The 21,075-nt window shown below is 41.4% G+C and overlaps 1 protein-coding gene across 1 annotated transcript; it reads left to right on the top strand.

The window, feature by feature from the left end:
- The first annotated feature begins 5,025 nt into the window (after positions 1-5,025).
- On the top strand, positions 5,026-20,877 carry AP3M2 (adaptor related protein complex 3 subunit mu 2). The gene is made up of 9 exons (XM_075207068.1): positions 5,026-5,155; positions 7,300-7,619; positions 8,188-8,359; positions 11,351-11,488; positions 12,054-12,139; positions 14,564-14,697; positions 17,225-17,432; positions 17,516-17,660; positions 19,760-20,877. The coding sequence occupies exons 2-9, from the start codon at positions 7,347-7,349 to the stop codon at positions 19,858-19,860; spliced, it is 1,257 nt and encodes a 418-aa protein (XP_075063169.1). The 5' UTR covers positions 5,026-5,155; positions 7,300-7,346; the 3' UTR covers positions 19,861-20,877.
- Positions 20,878-21,075: the final 198 nt, after the last annotated feature.

Below are 21,075 nucleotides of genomic sequence, written 5' to 3'. Positions count from 1 at the left end.
TTTTTTAGGTTTTTAACTAGGTGTTGGGAAAGGTCGAGGAGGATTGAATGGATCAAATCATTGGCTCCTAGTTAATTATTGGCTGCACTTTGTGCTTGAGCAATGGTGATCCGGAAGACATAGCAATGACATATAATCCTTTTCATTATTGCTATCCTTTATTTGTATATCACCCACATATTACAAAGTGCAATGTTTAATCATTCACAACAGACTCTGCTGCACTGGAGCTTACAATCTAATTTCTCAATCACAAGAACACACGGGGTAAATTTATCAAGCTGCGCGTTTGGAAAAGTGAAGATGTTTCCTATAACAACCAATCAGATTCTAGTTGTCATTTTGTAGAATGTACTAAATAAATGATAACTAGCTGGGAGTTTTTCAAACTCGCAGCTTGATAAATTTACCCCCCCCCCCCCCCCACATTTCATCTGAGGCCAATTGTGGTGAAACGATGGGTTAAGACTCTATCATTCAAGTATCTCACACCCCACAGGATTTAGGACTGCATTCTTGATACGTTTAACCTAGATCCCTAAGTACTAGGGAAGCGGAGTACAGCATGTTCAATATAGGCTAACCCCTTCTCTCACAGCAATAAACAGAAACTTTATTCCCGGAAGAGGAGAGCTCCATTGCTAATTGTCATTGCTGAAATACAAATACTAGGCTGGCAGGCTTGGTGTGCCAATGTTTCCTAGATGTGCTAGAAACTCCCGTGTGTTTGAGTCATTGCTCTGTCGCTTAGCATCCAGCCAGGTCGCTGCAGTATTTGTCCGAAAGTGTATAAAAAAAAACCAATATTGTGATCTGTGAGGTGGTCAAAATCGACTGCAAATGACTTGAAATTAGTGTTATTGAGGGCAATAATAATATAGGAACAAAAAAAGAGCAAAATCATGTATTTTTATCATATTTTAGCAGTTTTCTAAACAATACAGTTCCAAAACTGTGACAGGATGGACCGCCTATGCCACCCCGTCTGTTGTTCCTGGGAACCGGCTGGGCTTACCTTGCCACCGTTCCTTTTTGTTATCCCAAATGCGCCCTCTTGCTGCAGTAGAAGGGGCTTACAAATGCTGCCACCACCGGACTCCTATACCGGCATCCAGAACCAGATTTCATCTGGGTAACGGATGCTGCTAGCGTATCTCGTTGCTGGTGTACCTGGGCTGGTACTCCTGACCTATTGGATCAGGGATGCTGTGGATGGATCCCCCCTGGCCTATCACAATGACCAGGGCTGCAGGGTAGCAGGCAGAGAGGTGGTACTGGAAAAGCTGGGTCCAAACCTCAGGACAGCCGGGAACGGTTTAGATTTTGGGTCTAATCTGTAGGTCACAGGAATACAGCAATATTGAAGATGTTTCCAAGCAGGTCTTTGAAGCACAGATGTTTATTTGCTCTCACACTGGTTAAAGGTACCAGTGCTCACTCAAGTCAGGTGAAATCAGTAGAACAAGTTTTCAATACAAGCAAGTGCCTTTTATACAGTTTATACACAGGCTATTTTTAGAATCATTATGTAACGTGTTTACACAAACATGGATTTACATGTATTGCAAAGCCAACAATATTTACAATTATCTATAAAATTCTAGAGACACTGTGATGTCATGCATCACATGCTGTTCACATTGTTCAGAAAGGTTTGAACACTCTGACAAAAGGCCACACAGTAACAACCCCCTGCTGGGTCTTCGGCCAGAGCAGGTTTTTCCTGTTATCACAGTCCCTCCCCATATGCCTAATTGGAGGTTTCCACTAGCAACCTTACAAACCCCAAACAATGACACTTCCATACAAAACACATCCCAATACACAAAAGTCTTTGTAAACAAAGGCTCATTGTATCAGATATATATATATATATATATATATATATATATATATATATATAAAACAAATAAGGCATTTGCTTTAGAAAGGTTAAAATAGAAAAAAAAAAAGTGACACTGGTCTCAGAAATAACGATTTCCTATCTCAAAATATACACAACATCAAAAATAAGTGCATGTGCAATTATATAAATAAGCACTCTACACTATTTCCTTTAAATAAGTTTATACTAGTAGTTATTTATCAGTGATCCAGTCACACTCCTCCCCCTTCATGTCCATGCGGAAACCAGCGTGCCATGTCCGAAGATTTGGCTCCTGGTTCGCAGTCTCCTAGGGTTACCGGAGGTGATCTGGAGGATCCTGCTCTTCCTGCCGAGACAGTCCATCCGCATTGCTGTGAGCCTTTCCTTGCTTGTGAATTATGTCAAAGTCATAAATTTGAAGTGCAAGGTTCCAGAGCAACAACCGCCCATTTTCCCCTGAGGTGTGTTGTAGCCACTTTAAAGGATTATGATCAGTCACCACAGTAAAATGTCATCCATACAAATAAGGTTGACGTTTTTTCACTGCCCACACAATGGCCAAACATTCCTTCTCAATTGTGGCATTCCCCACCTCCCAGTTTAGCAGTTTGCTGCTCAAATAGGCCACAGGGTGCTTCTGCTCATCTGGCCTCACCTGGCTAAGTACTGCTCCCAGTTCATACTGTGACGCGTCAGTTTGCACAATAAAGTCCTTGTCATAATTAGGCGCCAACAGTACAGGAGCACGAACCAGGGCTTCCTTTAACGACTAAAATGCCAGCTCGCAAGCGGGTGTCCAACTACTTTGGGGAGTTTATTCTTAGTGAGATGTCAGGGGCTTTGCTACAGTGCTAAAGTCTGGGACAAAAACATCTGTAGTCCCCTGCAATCGTTAAGAATGCTAGTACATGTAACTGGGTCGTGGGCTGGGACCAGTCTCGGATTGTCTCTACCTTAGCTGGTTCTGACCTAATCCTTCCTCCCCCCACATGATGACGCAGGTACTGTACCTCTGACATCCCCATCTGGCACTTCTCTGCCCTAACAGTCAAACATGCCCTCCCAATCTTCCCTAACACCAGCCCTATTTGATCCAGATTATCTTCCCAACTCTTACTGGAATTGGAAATGTCCTCTAGGTAACCCTGAACTCTGTCTAGCTCATCTACAATAGCGTTAATACAGGGCAAGGGGTAGGTGTCAGACATGGGCACCGCTAATGGACCTACTTTGTCCACAGCCACTTGCTGAAAAGGTTCCCCAATTATTGGCAAGGACCTGAGGGGAGCACAAACACTGGGGCGCCTGAGACGCTGACACACATCACAGGACTTACAGTAGGCCAGGACGTCACCAGACATTCCAGGCCAAAAAAAGTTCTGTGTCAGGCGCTTCAGTGTTCGGTCTCTGCCCTGGTGTCCCACAATAGGAATTTCATGGGCAACTGACATTAGTTGCTCGCGAAAGCCCCATGGTACCACCAGTTGAAATTGTTCCCAGACTGGTCTATCCCCATCTACAATAGTAGATGGGGATAGACCATCAAGCAATAGTAGGTGCCAATGTGATTTTCCAGGGAAGTTCCAAATTGCAGAAAGTGGGCACTATAGAGGCAGATTAATGAAATTAAAATTAAAAAAATTAAACACAAATTGCAGGTGCTGAATGGGCAGTCTGCTCTCCCTGCAAAGCTACATTCAGGCCTGTGCAGCCTTTTACACAATTCCTACCTATGATTATTAAACTTTACTTAGAAAGCACCAACATAATAATTAGTGGCGCTATATAAATAAATGATGATGATGATAGGCAGACACAGAGGGAATTACTGATAAAACATGAAAGTAAAGTTATTGCACTGGTATTTCGAACACTGCAGTCTGACATTATTTTTGGTATATAAAGTGTATTTTCAGCAGGCCTAGACAAATTCCTCTATTCATTAGGAGCCAGCAATGTTGTGTTTAGAAAGCTGGGAGGAAGTTACGCACATTGGCAATGATTACACACCAAGCTGTGCACCCACAACATTACTACAAACCTTCCTATGTCCTGATTAGGGTGCCTGTATACCCAACAAAAGCATGCTGTGTAGTGCTGCAATTCTCGGAGGTTGGGATCCGGGAGAGATACCTACTGTTCAGGGAAACTCCACGAAATTCCTCGAGAGAAGGTAAGTATGCCTCAAAACATTATACAATAGATCGCATGTTCACAAAAAAGCACTACACCAAATTGCATGCACCCCCCCCCAAAAGAAACCATAACACCAGCCTGCATGTCCCATGAAAACACTACTTTAGCTTGCATGCACCCACAGAAAAGCATTCCACTAATTTGCATGCACCAACAAAAAAGCATTCCATAAGCTTGCCTGCACCAACAAAAAAAGCATTACTTTAGCTTGTATGCACCCACAAAAAAGCATTACAACAGCTTGCATGCACCCATAAAAAAAAGCATTACATTAGCTTGCATGCATCCACAAAAACAGCATTACATCGGTTTGCCTGCACCCACAAAATAGCATTAAATGGCTTTGTGCCTGAGCAAAACTCGGTTGTCTTGTCAAGATTTTACTGATAAATTGCAGCAATGAGATTTTTTTATTGGCCCCTACATGATAACAATGTCTTGCCTGGTGCCAGGCTAGGGCGCAACGCTGCAATGTGGCTGCTAATTATCTGTAGAAGGTGATAACTTACTATAACTGTACTGTATGTCCTGAGCAAACTTCAGGTCACAGGTTATTCTGTTATCCTTAAATGTAAAATAATGACAGCCCTAATATTATCCTGAATTAATAACATTGTACCTCCCTTATTTCTACTTCCTACTGAAAAAGTGGGAGCCTAAAATCTATATACATAATCTAAAAACTGGAATGGAGAAATACTCGTAGGCAAGTTGTCAAATATAAAAAAAAATAAGGAATACTAAAGGTGCTAGAAGCTCAGATGACAGTGTACAGGTGTCTCTACCACAGACAGGTACAGGTATTGTGTGTGCACAACATTCACACACGCATACAGCTCTAGTACAGGAGACACACTGGCCGTGTACACAACATCCTCACACACATACAGCACTGGTACAGGATACACACTGGCCGTGTACACAACATCCTCACACACATACAGCACTGGTACAGGAGGAGTCTCCGCCTCTGTGCACAGACAGCCGGCCTGCTGGTCCGGAAGGAGGGAGTCAGCTGGAAGCATCATATGATACAGAGGAAGGAGCTGCAGTGTCTGTGTGTGACATTGTATCCTGTGTGCAGGGTGTAAGGTAGGAACCTGTGTTACCCCCCCATAACCTCCCTTCTATAGTGCATCGCTAAAGTGGGTTACCGGAGCACATTGTGGGTACACAGCACCGGGGGAAGGGTCAAAGAAACAGCATCTCACACTATGGTCACGTCTTATATAAACTATATGTATCTGGCAGCAGAATATATATATATATATATATATATATATATATTTATATATATTACTGGATAAACGCTTTATATACACACACACCAAACGTGATAATAGCCCTTAATAGCTTATATCTGGGCTGCTTCTAAACACATAATAATGACTGCCTGGGTCTTCCTGTTAGCTGTAATGTCCTCCCACCCTGATTGTTCTTTATGCAGTAGCAGAGAGATCATATGCTCATTCCTGTTGCATGATGCGTATGGTCTTCTACAATTACAATAGGGGTACATAGACCTTTTGTAGGCCAAAATATAGTCTATACTTATGATATCGCTAGTGGAGTTTTAAGAGCCCTCTTAAACTATTGCACTATGAAAAGTATATACACCAGAAGACTCCTAAGACATATATGTCAATATGTTAAAAATGCCAGGTGATTCTTATTCTGATTGACAATATTATTACGATTTTCAATGGATCTTAATGAGACATTTTTCCCATGTATAAAGTCACAGTTGTACATCAGCAGTAAGCATACAATTGCCTTAGTAGAGTATTGCTCCTGCCATACAGCCATATGTGTATAAAAAAAAACCAAGCATTTAAACCTGTGATGGTTCTTATTTTACTATGTATTCATATTTCAAGTCCCTCTTTCAAAAACATTGCACTTGCCCCAGACTTATCATTCCCCTAGCAGAGTATTACGAGTATTATTTTATATGGCTCCAGAATATACTTTTTGACGGTGGGGTATAAATTTCTGTTTTATTTTGTCTTTATTAAATACTTTGATCTTGTTATAAGAAGATATGTGTAATTTTCTATATCTGCTTGGTGAGATGCACACCAATTTTATTATTTCTGTTTAGTAAAGACTGATTTAGGAGGTCCTAACAATTATTTTGTTGTTCATTTGAAAAGTTCTTGTGGACTGCACTTTGTTTTCATGGTTACAAATGTTGCTAAGGAATGCCATTTATTCACAACCTATCTATCAAATGATAGCAACAGTGGGTCCTGATGAGGGGCAGGGGGGCATAGTGGGCTACCTTGTGCTGGGTCACTGGACCACCTGCATTTTTTGTCCTTTAAAATGTTCCTAATAGGCTGTTGAATCGAGTCTTGCCCCCCAGGCTAAAATTTTCCAGCAATCACCTGGCCCTGATGCTGGGTTGGAGTCATGTGTTTGTAAATTCCGTGTAAAAATAGCGTATTTGCAGGTGTACGTCAGGCATATATAAACCCACATACAAATACACACAGCCAGGTCATAAACACAAGAAAAGTTTGTTAAAATTTGTTCTGATAGCGAAACAAAACATTTGCTATTAGGCTTGATGTAATACTCCTTCCCCTCTCGTGTATGAATGAAAATAGCCAAAAAAACGGATCTTTAAAAATACTCCCACACATCCTATAATATATGCACGACCAATGCAGAGAGCACCTATCGGCTTCAGAGGTGTGTTCGCCATCAGAAGCTGCTAGCTAGTGCCAGCGTACTCCATCCATGTGCAAAAGATATGATTCCTGACAGGTGTATATGCTTTCCATGCTGTTCTGCCTCTGCTGCATCTGCCTGTATTGTACTTAGGATACGTTAGACCGCCCTTTCCCTCCCCCATCCTTCCTCTTCAGTCATCAGAAGTCACAAGTGTTAGATGCGTACACCTCTGCGTACACACATATATACGTGCGCTCTCAGTATGGGCACGTGCAGTGCAAATATTCATATTTTACTCGACGCAAATGGTCACATGTCCGACTCATCGTCATCCCAGTTTGTTTTTGAGTTATCAATAGACACTTTCAGATAGGAGTGGTGCTATCCTCTGTTCTCAGCTCAGACAACTGCTAAAAACAAGCTGAGGACAACCTAGATCCACCCTGTCTGCTCCACCTTGAAATAATCTGTAGATTGGTACACTCTGCATGATCTCTGAGATACGATTCTTGGCATCACCATATGTAATGTAACCAAACCATGTTGTGTTTCCTTTCTAGGGGGAAAGTAGAGATATCCTCTATGCTACAACTCTCCATTGCCAGCCATGATTCACAGCCTGTTCCTCATTAACCCTTCAGGGGACATCTTCTTGGAGAAACACTGGAAAAGTGTGGTGTCCCGCTCTGTCTGTGACTACTTCTTTGAGGCTCAGGAAAGGGCATCTGAGGCGGAGAACGTGCCTCCGATCATCTCTACGCCTCACCATTACCTCCTGAGTGTCTACAGGCACGCTATCTTTTTTGTTGCTGTCATTCAGACTGAGGTTCCCCCGCTTTTTGCAATTGAGTTCCTTCACCGCGTGGTGGATACATTTCAGGTGCGACTTTCAATAAGGTGACGTCTTTCTGGTTGGTTTGTCCCCCTGTAGTGTAAAAGTGTACATTTATGTCAGAGGTCGGGACAGGCGAGCTGTAGGCCCCAGTGCAGCGAGGAGGGAACTGGGCCCCTGACCCTCTGCCATATAGCGGGCCCCATTATCTCGATGGGCCTCCTGCCATACTAATGGTAATTCCGCCACTAATTTATGTCCTGTAGACACTTATTCCCTTCACCTGGGTGGGAAACCGATCCTCATTTGTCTTTCAATTGTGTGTTATTCAGTACCCCCTTGTTCTCCCTCTCCCCCCCTCTTGCATTTCCTCCCGCATCGCTTGCTCTCTCTTGCGCGCGCTCCCGCTCTCCTTCTTCATAATAATAGCAGCGGTGTTTTGTGAGGTACCTTTGATTTGATATGATGTTACACATCTACAGTAATAAAATACAGATAGTTTTCTTCATAACTCCATTGACGTGAGTGACAGAAGAGGGCGTGATCAATGCTTCTTCCCAATTTAGAGATTTATTCTTTTGCTATATAATTACTCTTTTCCTTTTAATGTCTTAAGGATTACTTTGGCTCCTGCTCAGAAGCCGTCATCAAGGAGAATGTGGTGGTTGTCTATGAGGTTCTGGAGGAGATGTTGGACAATGGGTTCCCTCTCGCCACTGAGTCCAACATCCTGAAGGAGCTGATCAAACCCCCGACCATTCTGCGCAGTGTGGTGAACACCATTACAGGTAGGATCAAAACAATGTCATTATAACATAGCTATAAAAAATGCAAACAGGTACTATTCCTTTAAAGGGCATTGTTTTTTTGTAACTTAGGGGCATATTCAATTGTTGGCGTTATAGCCAAAAATCTCGCAGCGCTCGCACTATTACCGTTATTACGGTAGTTTTCTCGCTAGATTTCAGCTCGCGTCTCAGGGAGCCGCGAGCTGAAATCTGACTAGGAATTACCGTAATAACGGTAATACTTTTTCCGCAGCGGAAAAAGTTAACAATTGAATATGCCCCTTAATGTCTTAATAAGTTTCGATGGGAAATTGGGACTGTCCTTATTACATCCATCACTTTTGTGTTTTTTAATTATTTTATTACATTAGTTGAAGAATGCCTAAGAATGTGTCCCAGTAACAGTGTAGAATGATGTGACCGTCTTGTCCCACAGATCGGTGTGTTTTTCTCTAAGAATACCTGCGTTTGCGCATTATGTCAAAAAACAGCATTTGCACCTCTATTTTGCAGTTTTATAAGATGAACCCAACTGTCGCGTCAGTCTCACGATAAACAACCGATATGCTGATATAGCATTAGTGTGTACACTCCCACGATCTTGTTTTATCGTATCAATGCACTTCCTATTGTTTGATTTTATAAACTGACTACAAATCACGATCAGCGATGGAACAATGTCTTGGAAATGTGCAGTGTGTAAGCACTCACAGCCAACAGTGGAGACAGAGCTCCGTAGAGTTTACAGAGTCACAATCTTTTCAGCATGAGGTTATGACAGATGAAGAGGAATCGACATGCTCACCGGGACTTTCAGTTGTTGTAAAATCATTGCAGAAATCACATCTGCAATAATGTTCTGTAGTGTTCTGTAGTGTTCTGTAGTGTGTACCCAGCTTTAGACTTAGAAATAACTCCATCTGGGAGGTGTAATGTTGCACCTTGATAAAACCATGTTGCACTGCAGGGGGGGGAGCAAATTTAATATGTTCGGACAGCTTTAGAGCAGTGTGAAAATAAAGTTGCCCAGTATTTGTGTGCATGCATATATCAGACAGTATGTCCTGTATGCAAACAAATAATGCATTTGCACCACGACCTGGTAGGCATCCTTTAGCTGGGTTTGCTTCTAACTTCAGGCCCCATGTGTTACTTTACATGTGTAATCTCTAGTTAATAGTCTTTAATGTCCAATGCACTCACATATTCTTTAGCAGCAATGCTGTATGTACACATCGCGGAAAGCAGAGTGTATTATTAAAACAGAAGGGACTGCTAAAATGATCAAATGCGACAGTATAAAATTAGGAAACAAATGTTAAAATCACCTGTATGAGTGTGAAATAAAGTAGATTCACAAGGCACAAAAGCATAAATTATATAAAGGGGGTACACCAACTAAACATATTACCACAAATGCGTCTCTAGTAGAATTGTGAGGGGCTCCGTGCCAGGACCTAAAGACAACAAGCTCTTATGTGTAGGCCCGCTCTACCCTCTGTGTCATGTCTCGTATGTCCTGGTTCTGTTTCTGTGTATGATTTGTTGTACTGACTGTCTGGCAATGCTAAGTTTTGTGGCGGGATATGAACTGATGATGATGAAGATGATGATGTTGGTTCGGGAGATACCTCCACCACAGCTATAACAGACTCTTCTCTCAGGCCGACAGCCAGGAAAAGTTAGAAATTGAGTCTAACTTGTTGGGCAAGTCGCATCAGCCGTCAGTCAGCTGACTTGACAACCATTCAGTGACCTGTGCTTACTACCTAAACTTCCCCCGGCCATCACATACAGTGCTGGGATTACACATGGCTTTCGGCCCCACCAGTGCCCTAAAAGTGCTGACATCCAAAAAAATCCATTTGCTCTTTGCTGTTATTTAAGAGCTCATTGTCCCAGTCTACAAACTTCTCTGAGCTTATTAGACTTCGCTCTTTCTAAAATTCACAGTTGTTGTTGTTGCTTTCTTACGGAATGTTTTATTGGCTTTCAAGTTAAATGTTCTCATGATGTGATCACTGTTCTATACTATGCCCCCTCCCCTGTACATGGGGTGTAATATCTGTTCTATGAGGTGGTACCCGTCTAGTTGGTTCTTCTATTACTTGCATAAGGTAGTTAGTTGTCTATTAAAATAGATAAAAAATGTAATTGTTTTTGTCCTTGAACCACCTTGTCCTAATTTATATCTGGATAGGTAAAATCGCCCATGAGGATCACAATTTTCTTTGCTGACCTTTTAATCTGTAATAATAATTGAATTTTAGAATATGTAAGAACCAGGTCAGCGTTGATGTAATGAATCCAATTTAAAGTTCTCCGTATTCCAGGTAGTGTAAGCTGCAAACTGGTTCTTAGTAGCATTCACACTCGCACCACATGAGCGGATATCAGTCAATGTGTAGTTATAGGAGAGCGTTAGAGCGACATAGAGAATCTGGCAATAGATCACCTGATCTTCCTCTGTTAGAGAACCGGTAAAAACGCAGCACTTCTGCCTTACAGCACTGGGGTCATGAATTTGATTCCCGACCATGGCCTTATCTGTGAGGAGTTTGTATGTTCTCCCCGTGTTTGCGTGGGTTTCCTCCAGGTGCTCCGGTTTCCTCCCACACTCCAAAAACATACTGGTAGGTTAATTGGCTGCTATCAAATTGACCCTAGTCTGTGTGTCTGTCTGTATGTGTCTGTGTGTGTGTGTGTTAGGGAATTTACACTGTAAGCTCCAATGGGGCAGGGACTGGTGTGAGTGAGTTCTCTGTACAGCGCTGCGGAATTAGTGGCGCTATATAAATAATGATGATGATTGTTTAGTACAATCATTCATGCTAGTTGGCTTACAACAAACCCCAATCAATACTTTATTGGTTTTCTCTACAAATAAATTTACCCATTGTACTTTTCACGGCTATGCCCCTGTCCTCTTTTTGGAAAACTTGGAATTCGTTCTTGTATTGATTGAGCTCATTCTTTTTGTTTTGGTTCCAGGCAGCTCAAATGTGGGTGACCATCTCCCCACGGGACAACTCTCGGTGGTTCCCTGGAGAAGAACTGGAGTGAAATACACCAACAACGAGGCCTACTTTGATGTCATAGAAGAGATAGACGCCATTATCGATAAATCAGGTGGCTGCTTGGGACATCTAGAACATATCTAGCAGAGGAGCGGTCCTCCTACAGGATGGGACCAGCACTAATATTAAGCTATTCCTTGAATGAATGAATCAATGTTCTATCAGCTAAAGGGAAATATATATTCTAGTTATAAATGTTTAAATACGTAGATAAACCTACGAGTACAATTTATTGTCTGCAGCTAATACATCTTGGTTCAGTTTATACAATAATTATCAGATACATGAATAATTGAGTAACACATCCAAGCCTATGTCTGCGTCTCCCAGTAACTGAGTCTGTCTGTCAGTGATATTACTCCTAGTCAGGGACATTTGGGGACAGGCTGGGGCTGGCAGACAAATCTTTACCTGGGGGTGGAACGAGACTGCCCAGCAGGATGTTAGGAACTCGTTAAAGAGACAAAATGCTTGTGCCCCCCCGCCCCCCCCCCAAGGTAGCCCACTATTGAACCGGTCCAGGGGGCAGATGCCCACTAGCCCAGTCAGCCCAGCAACAGTGCTTACATTTGTTTCTGGTTATGAGGTCAGTAATAATTATCCCTCTCTTCTTACAGGTTGCACGGTCACAGCTGAAATTCAGGGTGTGATAGATGCTTGTGTGAAACTTAGTGGGATGCCTGACTTAACACTGTCCTTTATGGTAAGTGATTTGTAAGGGGCACAGACCCTCGCAAAGTTTACACTATAGCAGCCAATCAGCAATTAGCTTGTCCTGCACAAGTTAGTCTACGAAAGCAATTGTCTGATTGACACCTATATGCAATATGTAAATGATCCCGTTCATGTTCTCAGACTAGCAGGAGTATAATCCTTTAATGTTGTTGACAGGTTGTGATAATAAAGATAAAGGTACATTTACTAAGAATCGTGTTTTGTGGCGGTTTTAAACCTCCCCACATCACTGGTGGTTTTAGTAGTCCAAATGGCTGCATTTACTGTAAGTCTGTTTGAGCCTGTGATGTAAAATCCCTGGCTATGGGTGGCGGATTGAAAACATCTAAACCGCCATAAAAAATCCGCCATAAAAAAGACAGTTTTGTTAATACCTGTTTCTGATTGGCTTGATAGCTCAAACATGCTTGAGCTATTGTGACATTCATAGCATAAGAGGAGGCACCGTTGACCTATAAATTATGGGTCAATCGTTATTTATTGTTGAAGGGGCAAAATTAATTTATAAGTAACTTATGGGGGCAAATTTTCATTTTCATTTATATTATGAGGCAAAATTGTTAATTAAGCCACATTGCATTATTGTTACTTGCCACATTGTTCATCATAAATAATTATATCCACTGTGAAGATACCAGAATTTCTGATCCAATTCTACCCACTTCACTCTGGCTGGCCACCCACGGGTGCCTTCCTATGCCAGAGAAGTCTACCCAGTACCTTCTAAAGTTCTTATCAGTCACTCAGGCGTATGTAGTTAGAAAAGTACAACAGGACATTTATTGTAAGAAAAATAATCACTAGATTATTATGTACACACAGTAAATAAATGCCAGGCAGGTTGACCACATTATCTGTCCCTCACCCCACTAGCTTAAGGAGTTACAGTCACCTGGCTATCAGGACTTGATGATCCGTGGATCTACTGATGTATTTCACTGGTAGAGAGCAGCAACTCTAAAAACCAGCCACCCTGCAGCTTCCAGCCCCAGAATGAATATCTCCTCTACCCCTTGAGTGGCTCCTTATATCTAGGGTCTAATTTCCACAATGTTTTCCTCTCCCTGGGCAAGCCCTGGGTATATTCTTCTTAACCATTGGTAGGTGCTGGACTAGAGGGGTTTGGAGAGAAGAGTGAAGATGAGCTGTCCTTCCATAGAACCTTCCCTGTCAGTAGTCTTGTGAGAACAATGGACACTAATTAGTTGTCCCCCTCCAGTATCTTGCAACCTGATCCCTACCCATAACCCCTCTGGCTTCACTTTAAGGACAATGAATAACAACCTCACTGCCACATCGCCAATAAACAATATACATATTTACAATAAGCTACAATGTCCCCTTATCCACATGTAATTAGACTCTGCAGTTGTAGTCTGTTGAGCTGGGGAACAAAAGCACAGGCTATAAAAAGTACTTGCTATAATCCACATTATGTGAGAACGAGGAACAGGATGGTTACAGTGTTATCACACTCGTTTCGTCACATCCACCATTAACAATCAAATAGTTTTGCCCAGTTAATATAATTATATATTACATATTTCCCCCATAATATAATATTTTCCCCGTAAGATAATGAAAAATAAAATTTGCCCTAATAAGTTAATTCATTTTGCCCCTTAATAAACGATTTATATGTCAATGGTGCTTCCTTTTATGTTCTGAATGACATGAATGGCATGCAGTCTAAGCAGACTCGGCTATCACGACTACTTCTTTTATTTTGCCCGTTTGAATGGCAGTTTTGCAAATGTCAGCTTAATAAATTTAGCTGTTTGTATGTTCATCATTTGTATAGTGGTGGTTTTTAAAAATATCAATTCTGGACGTTTTAATGTCAGTTTGGCCTTTAGTAAACTGCCGGAAAAATGGCAGAAAACTGGTGGTTTCATGAAATCGCCCATTAGTAAATCTAGCCCAGAGTGTTAATTATTTTAAACATGTATGCCTGAGTATGTCTTATTACTCATAACTACTTTGGTTGATGCAGTACCTAGTCATAGCCTGTAGGTGGTGCAGCGAGATTACCTTGATATCAGTCATTTTACTTATGGCAATCGCCACAAAGACAGCTTATAAAAAAGCAGTACAAATCTTCCATTACACATTAGCAAAATGCCTAAACTTGCTCCAACTGCTTATATTACACTCTCCACTGTCATTGCTCCCATAATAAATAAAATATACATTATAACATATATTATGCATGTTTTCTTTTATACAAAAGGTAAGTGGTACATTGTATTTAGATTGTGTAAAAAGATTTTACAAGTATATTGCAATAATAAATGATAACATAGCTTACTATTCAGGAAACTATAATTTTATTATGTTCTACTCTGCTTTCCCCAATATAAGATGTCTGCATCCTGGCTTTCTGTTTTCCCAGAATCCTCGTCTCCTGGATGACGTCAGTTTCCACCCTTGCGTGCGCTTTAAGCGCTGGGAATCAGAGCGGATCCTGTCCTTTATCCCTCCAGATGGTAACTTTCGACTGCTGTCTTACCACGTCAGTGCACAGAAGTAAGTGGGGAATAGATTATAGCAACAATACAAGATCCTAGTGTAGGAAACCTTGAGAAATATGTTTCCATACACAATTACGAATGGAAAGCAGTTTTCCTTTATTCTCTTCTTTTTTCTACTTAGTGGGGGATAATGCTTTTACTATCAATAGACAATGTTAATTTTGACCTTTAAAAGCTCAGTTTCCTTGCTGTTTACATTTTTTTCTTTTGTAGTTGTTAATTGGCAATATTTATTTTGATTAATGTGTAATAATATGCTTATTAAACTTCTTAGTACTTTTATTAAGATGTACCTAAACTGCTTGTGGAGCTCACATTTTAGTACCTCGCTATTATTTTTGATTCTATCTCATAATCCCATTGTCTCCTTCATGTGTGATAATCCTCTCTCAAAGTAGTTTGGGGGTGTACCCTAGTGATAGAAAGGGCATCTAAGGTCATAGAAGATGGTGTTAATAGGGGGACATGACCAGATGTAGGGAAAGTGGTGTCACTATGCTCGTGCATGATCACAATAATGACCTAAATCTATGTCTAGTTGTTCCATCTAGTAGGTATAGTTGTACAAAGAATAATTTGCGGTTAGAGTGCCTCTAGAAATCCATATATAATATATAAAGATTGTTTGAGACAATGTGGGGATCAAGGGGGGGATCATTTTTTTTATGCATTAGAAATGTTGTTATTAAAGCTATTGCTGGATAATGCAGAGAGTTTCTCATAGATATCACTTATTCAGAGTATAACTGCAATGTCTGTTTTGTCCAGCAGGTGGTGTTATATATTATTTATTATGATTATTATTATTATGATTATTATTATTATCCTTTATTTATAAGGTGCTACAAGGTTTCCACAGTGCTGTACAGATTACAAGCATTAGACCATACAAGATATAACAGCTCAGAACAATAAACAAGTACTACCAAGACTACAAAACTCCAAACATAGCTAGCTAGTACCAGTATGGAGCAGAAGTAATAGGTATAGAGACAGGAGGGAAGAGGGCTCTACTCGTAAGAGCTTACATCCTAGAGGGAGGATAAACCGACAGCAGGCACATGAGGGAGTCAGTGGAGGGGGACTGTTGCAAGAGGAGTGCATATGAGGGAGAGAGGTGAGGTAATCAAGCGCAGAGATATGGTTAGGTAGATAGTTTTTAGGCTTTAAGGAACAGGAGAATTTTAAGTGCCTGTTTAAAAGGTAAACAAGGTTAGGGGAGAGTCAGATAGAACGAGGGAGATTGTTCCAGTGAAGGGGGAGCAGCCCGGGAGAAGTCTTGGATTCTGGAGTGGGTTGAAGTGATCAGGGTGGAGGAGAGGCGACAGTCATTGGCTGATCACTGGGAATGGGAGGGAGTATGAATAGAGAGAAGGTTGTAGATGTATGGGGCAGTGTAGGTGAGGGTGAGCAGTTTGAAGAGGATTCTGTAGGGGAAGGGAGCCAGTGTAAGGCAAGACAGAGAGGAGTGGCAAAAGAAGAGAGGTGCTAGATGAAGATAAGTCTATCAGCCACATTAAGTATAGAACGAAGAGGGGCGAGGTGGGAGCAGGGGAGGCCGGTGAGGAGAAGGTTACAGTAGACACCACAGGAAATAAGTTCATGGATAATAGTTTTGGTAGCATCCTGGGCTAGGAAGGGACGGTTTTGTGCAATGCTGTGTAGTTGGAAGCGACAGGATTGGGGAAGAGATTGACTGTGGGGGGCAATAGAGAGAGAGGAATCGTGGGTGATGCCCAGGAAGCGGAGTTGCGGAACAGATCAGATGGGAGTGTTGTTAGCAGTGATAAAGAGGTCAAGGTGGGATGAAGATCTAGAAGGAGGGAAGACAGTGAGTTTGGTTTTGTCTATATTAGTTTTGAGATAACATGAGGACATCAAGCAGGAGATGACGGAGTGTCATAAGAAGGGACTATATGGCAGTAAGGGGCTGATTCAGTTAGCTGCTAGGTGTGCGCAGTAGCATTGCGTCTTGTATTTCCGCGTGATGTTCAGGTAATGATCTTCACTCTTTATATCTTACATCTTTTAGACCTACGGGCAAAATTGAGCAAAGCTTTCATTTTCATTATTGCCATTTTTGTGTACATAAATATAAGGAACCGCGCGACTTATTGAATCGGCCGCATAATGTTTACCCTTAAAATGTGTCCAAAAGTATAGCAAGTAATGAATTTCATTGGTTAAAAAATCCAGGAAACAAATCATTTATCTTAACAGACTAAAGTAAATCTGTCTACTGTACCCTGTGTACTGCATATTGTATTTTGTAGGGTGTTGTGGATGAGCCCCCTATATACTGTTTCTCAATAAGTACATTAAAGGAGATATATATCACTAAAGCACATGGTGATCGCACTGAATGTTATTGAAAAACATTGTTATGTCTGAAATTGATGTAAAGTGAGTAATACTTTCTCACATCCTGTAAATAGTGCTTTATCTGTGTACTATTAAAAATAAAGAATGGCGATCTGCTCAGCATATCTGTGGTGTGGTAGTTGATTGGTCATGCCTTGCAGCTTGGTGGCCATTCCTGTCTACGTGAAGCATGGGATCAGTTTTCGGGAAGGAGGCAGCTCTGGGCGATTTGAAGTGACGCTGGGTCCGAAGCAGAGCATGGGCAAGAGCGTGGAGGGGGTGACTGTCACTGGACAGATGCCGAAGGGTGTCCTGAATATGACACTAACCCCATCTCAAGGGACTTATGTCTTTGATCCTGTGACCAAGGTGTGTTATCTGCTACATACAGAGATAATCATGTAATGACCTGAAATGCATGTTCTTCTCACACATTTCTTCTCCTTTCTCAGCTATTGTCATGGGATGTGGGGAAGATTAATCCCCAAAAATTACCAAACTTGAAGGGAACCATGATCCTCCAAGCTGGGTGCTCAAAGCCTGATGAGAACCCCACTTTGAACCTGCACTTCAAGATCCAGCAGATGGCCATCTCAGGTAGGCTCCATAAAGTCGTACAGTACAGAGAACTCTCGCTACCTCCTCCCAGACCTTTGTAGGCTTTCCAGGAATCCAATCCGGGTATTACTGCGATAGTTGGAGGCTTACTCCTGGATGCAGACCTACTACACACATTTGGGACAGTGTCGCACAATTTCAAAATTAATTCATGTGTCTGCTGCAGCCTCTATTTAGACATCTAGAAAAAAAAGTCACAATGAAATATGTAGTATCCGTTTTTATGAGAGGTGCCAGTCAGTAGAGCATGTGAGTGCAGCTGCCAGCAGAGACGATGGGACTTGAGCTCTGGAGAGTGTAATTGCTGTATACAGGCTCTACGTACTACATATTTAATTTTGTGTTTTTTTTCTTCAAATATGCAACCAAGCACTGCTGCATTCATAAATACTAATGGGCTGATCTTTTAAATATGCCTGATTTGGACAGTATGTTACTATACTCGTTACTTTACTATGCAAATGAAAGCACACTACTTGTGAAATCATTCTCTGAAACCCTATGGCTCTGCATATTAAACTAGTAGTTTTGGCACCAGGCATTGCTCTGCCTAGTAGTTTTGGCACCAGGCAGGGCTCCGCCTAGTAGTTTTGGCACCAGGCAGGGCTCCGCCTAGTGGTTTTGGCACCAGGCAGGGCTCCGCCTAGTGGTTTTGGCACCAGGCAGGGCTCCGCCTAGTAGTCTTGGCAGCAGGCATGGCTCCGCCTAGTGGTCTTGGCAGCAGGCAGGGCTCCGCCTAGTAGTCTTGGCACCAATTGCTCCACCTAGTAGTATTGGCAATCGGTATTACTGTGCATATTATACATGGTACTAGTCATGGCTCCCCCTAGAGCCCGCCCTACTAGCGGGCTCAGAGCTAAACCCAGAATCTTGTGTGCAGTATATACAGTCGACTCTGGATCAACATATAGTGATTCGGCAATGAGGAAGGCAGGAGCTATAACATTACGTCCAGTAATGCAGTATGATACAATACCCTACACACACACACACCCCAGCACGCACACATTGTTAGGACCCTGGTTATTGGGTAGACTTTGGTGAGGTAAGCAGGCTTACGAGTACATGCCATAGGTTTGCCTTACTATTCATTTTATTGTATTTTGTTTACTTTCAACATCAAATGGATGTAGTTTTTGTAAATAGAGAGTATGGACAGATGTATATAAATTTTTATTTATGTGCACAAATGTACAGATAAATGTATAATAAATATACACAAATATTATATAACTACTAAAAAAAAATGGTCAAAATCAACGAAAGTAAAAAAGAAAAAACAGAGCAATACAAGTAAACAAATAAGAATTCACAGAATATAAATAAATGTACGGGCAAAAAAAAACCACAAAAAACCCAAGAGACCTACAATAAGGGTCACATATGAACCACAGAAAATGTTTTGGTTTAGTTTCATTTATCTTTTACATTAATCAGTGAAGACAACGGGACTTTTTATTGCACCTGTCACTTTTGTGTGTTTTCCTTACATTGCCTTGCTCCCAACATTTAGAATTCTGAAAGTGGAGCAAAGTAAGCCCCGCCCCTGCTCCAACCAAGCTCTGCCCACAAATAGGCATATTTGTGCAAATCTCCACCCACTTTACACTAAGCCACACCCCCTTTCCCCAGCCTGTGAATCAGGATTTCCCACCAAAATAAGGACATTTGGGAGGTATGCATTGCTTGAAATGCACCTAGAAATGTCCAGTTCCAAAAAAACAAGCCTGGAAGGTGAAAAATGTGTCTGATTAAATGTACAGTGATTAGCCGGAGAATTCAAGTTCCTTGTGCAGGTAAAACAATTCTCCACCCTACAAGTTGGTGTGCCGCACCACACACAAGCATTTACACAACACTTTGTATTTAAGTGCGAAATCTGCAATTACCCACAGCTGCCAATCAGCAATTGCCTTTTATCTGTCCTGTGCAAGTTGAACAATAAAAGCAAGAGTCTGATTGGTTGCTGTGGTTTTCATTCAGCACTTAATTGCAATATAAGTAAATGAGTTGTTCTGCTTTGTAAAGCTGATCTTCAATAAGTTAGTCATTTTAATGCACTATTATGCCCCCTACAGGCTTGAAGGTGAACAGGTTGGACATGTATGGTGAGAAGTACAAGCCCTTCAAAGGAATCAAATACATGACCAAAGCTGGAAAGTTTCAAGTCAGAACATAACGGGGAGCCGAGCTTCCGAGGACACCAAACATCCCTCAGCACCTGTGAAGTGTTCAGTCATTCCCGATGCTCCTACAGCATTGTACTCTTATAAATACTTGGAGCATGTAGAAGATGTGACTTGCAGTGTGTGTGTTTTGTAGATAACGAGTAAAGCTTGTGGCGTTAGGTGTTTCCAGGAATTATCAGGGGTGAGTTAGAATATTTTGTTTGAGGGCAAAGACCTGGAGCGATGTTCTTGTGTCCAGTCTTTATGTACCAGCAACTACAGGATTGTGGTGAAAAGGTCCCTCAGATTCTATTCACCCTTGTTTGTTCTTGTTTATCAAAGGAGGAGATCCTGAAACCCTGCACCGCTGGCAGCACTGGAGGCTTAGCCCTGGGTGTGTGTATGTGTGTTTTGTTTCATTGTTCTATTGTGTGTGTATCTACTTTACGCAGCTCTGCTGTGGTTATCTGACTACTGAAGTATACTAGGAGTACTGGAGACCAGCTTGACCATTATTACCCAGCATGCACTGGATGAATATGCACTACTACTCTTATCACTCTGGGGGGTGCTGCTTGTATGATCAATTGTAGAACTACTGTAGATGAGCCTGCGTATGTTTGGAGAAAGTACATCCAATGATGAGAGAATGATGCCCCAACCCGTTGTGTATTAAAGTTATGACTGATTGAATGGAATTCTGTTTGTCCAGGTTGCTATGATTATAGTCATGGACTGCGTCCGACTTGTCACTCATCAGGACCCCCATAAAAGGACTCCGCTCGTCTCTATATATAATAAATATATAAAACTTCCTCCGTATCTGCAACTTGAACATACAATAGAAATTCTGTGCTGTTATTTAACTTTTTCATAGGCAGCAATAGCATATTGTACCACCAGACTACAGCTACAAAAAAAAACCACAATTATATTGTTTTACTCTGGAATAATATATCTTTCTCACTTTCTGTATCCCTGTTTTAGTCAACGGGTATAGTGCTGTAAAATACATTTTTAAAAACAAAGGTGATATTTCTGTTTTATTTTAATACATATTGTTTGATCATGTATACAGACATGTGGATGTTTTCAAGTACAGGTATGGAAAATATTATCTGGAATCATGTTCTATTTGAGAAGGATTTAATCCCGAATTTGGATCATCATGCTTAACATGATTATGCTTAACAATAATATGCTAAATTACATTTTTTTTAAAAAAA

This window comes from Mixophyes fleayi, chromosome 4 (assembly GCF_038048845.1).
Source record: "Mixophyes fleayi isolate aMixFle1 chromosome 4, aMixFle1.hap1, whole genome shotgun sequence".
In the NCBI taxonomy this organism is placed as follows: domain Eukaryota; kingdom Metazoa; phylum Chordata; class Amphibia; order Anura; family Limnodynastidae; genus Mixophyes; species Mixophyes fleayi.
Note: the sequence above shows the minus strand (reverse complement) of the source record. Positions and strands in the feature narration are given on the sequence as shown.